We start from the raw sequence: 2,124 nt of genomic DNA, 5'->3' as shown, positions 1-2,124 counted from the left end.
GGGGGCCGAAGTGCCCCGCTGAAGAGCTCGGGGTGTCGGCGGGGAGCCGGACCCCCCGTGCCGAGCCCGGGTTCCTTCCGGGGCCACATGGGAGGGAGGTGGGGTGTGCGCGTACGGCCCTCCCCCGGCCCCTGGGGCCCCCGGCGCCCTTACTTTGAGGGTGCTGTTCTTGGCACTCAGCTGCTGCTCGAGCTGGGAGATCTGGCTGGCCGAGTTCTCGCGCAGCTTCGTGAGGCTGGCCTGGAGTCTCTGCACGTCCTCCACCAGCTGCGCGATCTCCCGCTCTTTGGCGGCCAACTCAACTTCCAGGCTGGAGCGGGTGAGGACCTCTATGGCCTGCTCCTGCGGAGGAGAAAGGAGATGACAAAACCGCGCCGGCCTCGGACGGGCGCTTGGGGTTACCGGTGCTGGCAACTGAGGCGAGAAGCAGGCAGTGGGAAGGATGTGGTTGGTGGTGTGGATGATACAGCATCACGTCCTGCCTCTGCTTGGACCGCACCTGCCCGTCGCCCTCCCCCCGACCTTCTCGTCTGCACGGGGAGCTGCCACCTGGATTCATCTGTTCGACAAGCATTTACCAAGTACCCACCATGTAGCAGGCACACAGCAGGGGACACAAGGACAGAAGTCCCTGTCCTCACAGGGCTTCTGGTCCAGTGGGATGGGGCAGGGATGAGACGCTTTAAATATGCTTATCAGAGAGTGTGCCAGGTGATGATAAATGCCACGGAAAAACTGAAGCAGGGAAGGGGCAGCTGGGGCTTTTAATAATGTGGTCGGGAAAAACCGCATTGAGATGGTGACATTTGAGCAGAGACCTGATGGAGGTGGTGGAAAGGGCCTTGCTGATGGCTGGGGACACCAGAGGGGAAGGCTCTGAGGACAGCTCCTGGAATGTTCCAAAGCATTCGGATTTTTTGCCACAAGATGAGATGCAATGTCCTTTTGATTCATTACTCTGTTATCTAGAAGCTGAGACACTGTTTGACAAACTGATTCTCAGAGTTAGCATTTTACAAAAAAGAGTTAAAAGACATGGAAGGTGCATATTTGGAGTTCCTTTGCGCAGGAATTCTTTTGATAATTGCTGTTTTAAAAAACTTACTCCCCACCCCTCAGATGTGCTCATTTTGGAAAAATGCAAAACAGGGAAAAGGTATTTTTTTTTAAAGTCAAATTCATATTTCCACTTCCCAAGGATGAAAGCAGTACTTTTCTCAAGTTTTAGAAGTAATCATAGCTCCTGAATGGTTCTGGAAGCTTGTCTGGAAGTGTTCTGGAAGTGCCGGGCGGAGCACTTCTGGGCATGACTGAGGGGGACAGGAAGGGCAGGACTGCAAGGTCCCTGTGACGGCAGCGACCTGGGGACGCGGCTCACACTGCAGTGTAGAACGCCACCATCCTGGCTGTTATCCCCTTGCCCCCAGAAGTGCACCGCTGCACACCTTGATTTGGCCTATACTGGGGCAGAAACAGTGGCAGCTACAGCCCCAGTTGGCAGGGGCGGCCCCGCCATTCCATGCATGATGTGCCTGTCACAGGGTTTTCACCATCTGGGGACAGCCAGTCACCATGGAAATAATTTTTCATATCTCCCTCCCAAGAAATTAAGGCCTTTACCATGTAAGAATGTGAAGTTTTGTGGGCGAAGAAGTGAGCCCCTTCTGTCTCTGGTTTGTATAATGTTATAAAGTAAGTCCTTCACTTCCCCTAACTTCTGGCAGATCTGCCCGTGGCCCTGGGGCCCCAGTGAGCATCTTCCTGCCAACTTATTAAAGAGGCACATGCTGTCCAGACCAGTTCTGTTCAGCGTGGGCTCCACGGACTGGTGCCAACTCACACACCGTGGCTGGTACACAGTGAGACAAGCACAGAAATTGAGAGTAAGTGTTTAGAAACTTTTATAGCAATCTGACTTTGCTGTGACATTTTTATTGTCTTTTGTAAAACTATCAGTCTGCAACAGATTGGAAATTCAAAACAAAACAAAACAAAACAAATAAAACCATCCTTCACCACAGAGAATTTAGGAAGCGCCGCCCTAGACAACTCTGGCCAGAACCCAGGTCAGGAGCCAAGGGACCACAGGCAAGTCCTGCCAGCAGTGAGGACAGGGGAGGAGCG

The 2,124-nt window shown here is 53.2% G+C and overlaps 1 protein-coding gene across 1 annotated transcript in view; it reads right to left on the bottom strand.

Annotated features, from left to right (window-relative positions):
* Nucleotides 1-2,124, bottom strand: part of CUX1 (cut like homeobox 1) — a 368,097-nt gene that overhangs the window by 83,710 nt on the left and 282,263 nt on the right. Inside the window, exon 11 of the mRNA XM_024745460.1 lies at nucleotides 154-342. Coding sequence (XP_024601228.1) covers nucleotides 154-342 — 189 coding nt within the window. The remainder of the gene's footprint in view (nucleotides 1-153; nucleotides 343-2,124) is intronic.

This window comes from Neophocaena asiaeorientalis, unplaced genomic scaffold, assembly GCF_003031525.2.
Source record: "Neophocaena asiaeorientalis asiaeorientalis breed wild unplaced genomic scaffold, Neophocaena_asiaeorientalis_V1.1 scaffold461, whole genome shotgun sequence".
Lineage (NCBI taxonomy): Eukaryota > Metazoa > Chordata > Mammalia > Artiodactyla > Phocoenidae > Neophocaena > Neophocaena asiaeorientalis.
The sequence above is the reverse complement of the archived record's forward strand: the minus strand, read 5'-3'. Positions and strand labels throughout refer to the sequence as shown.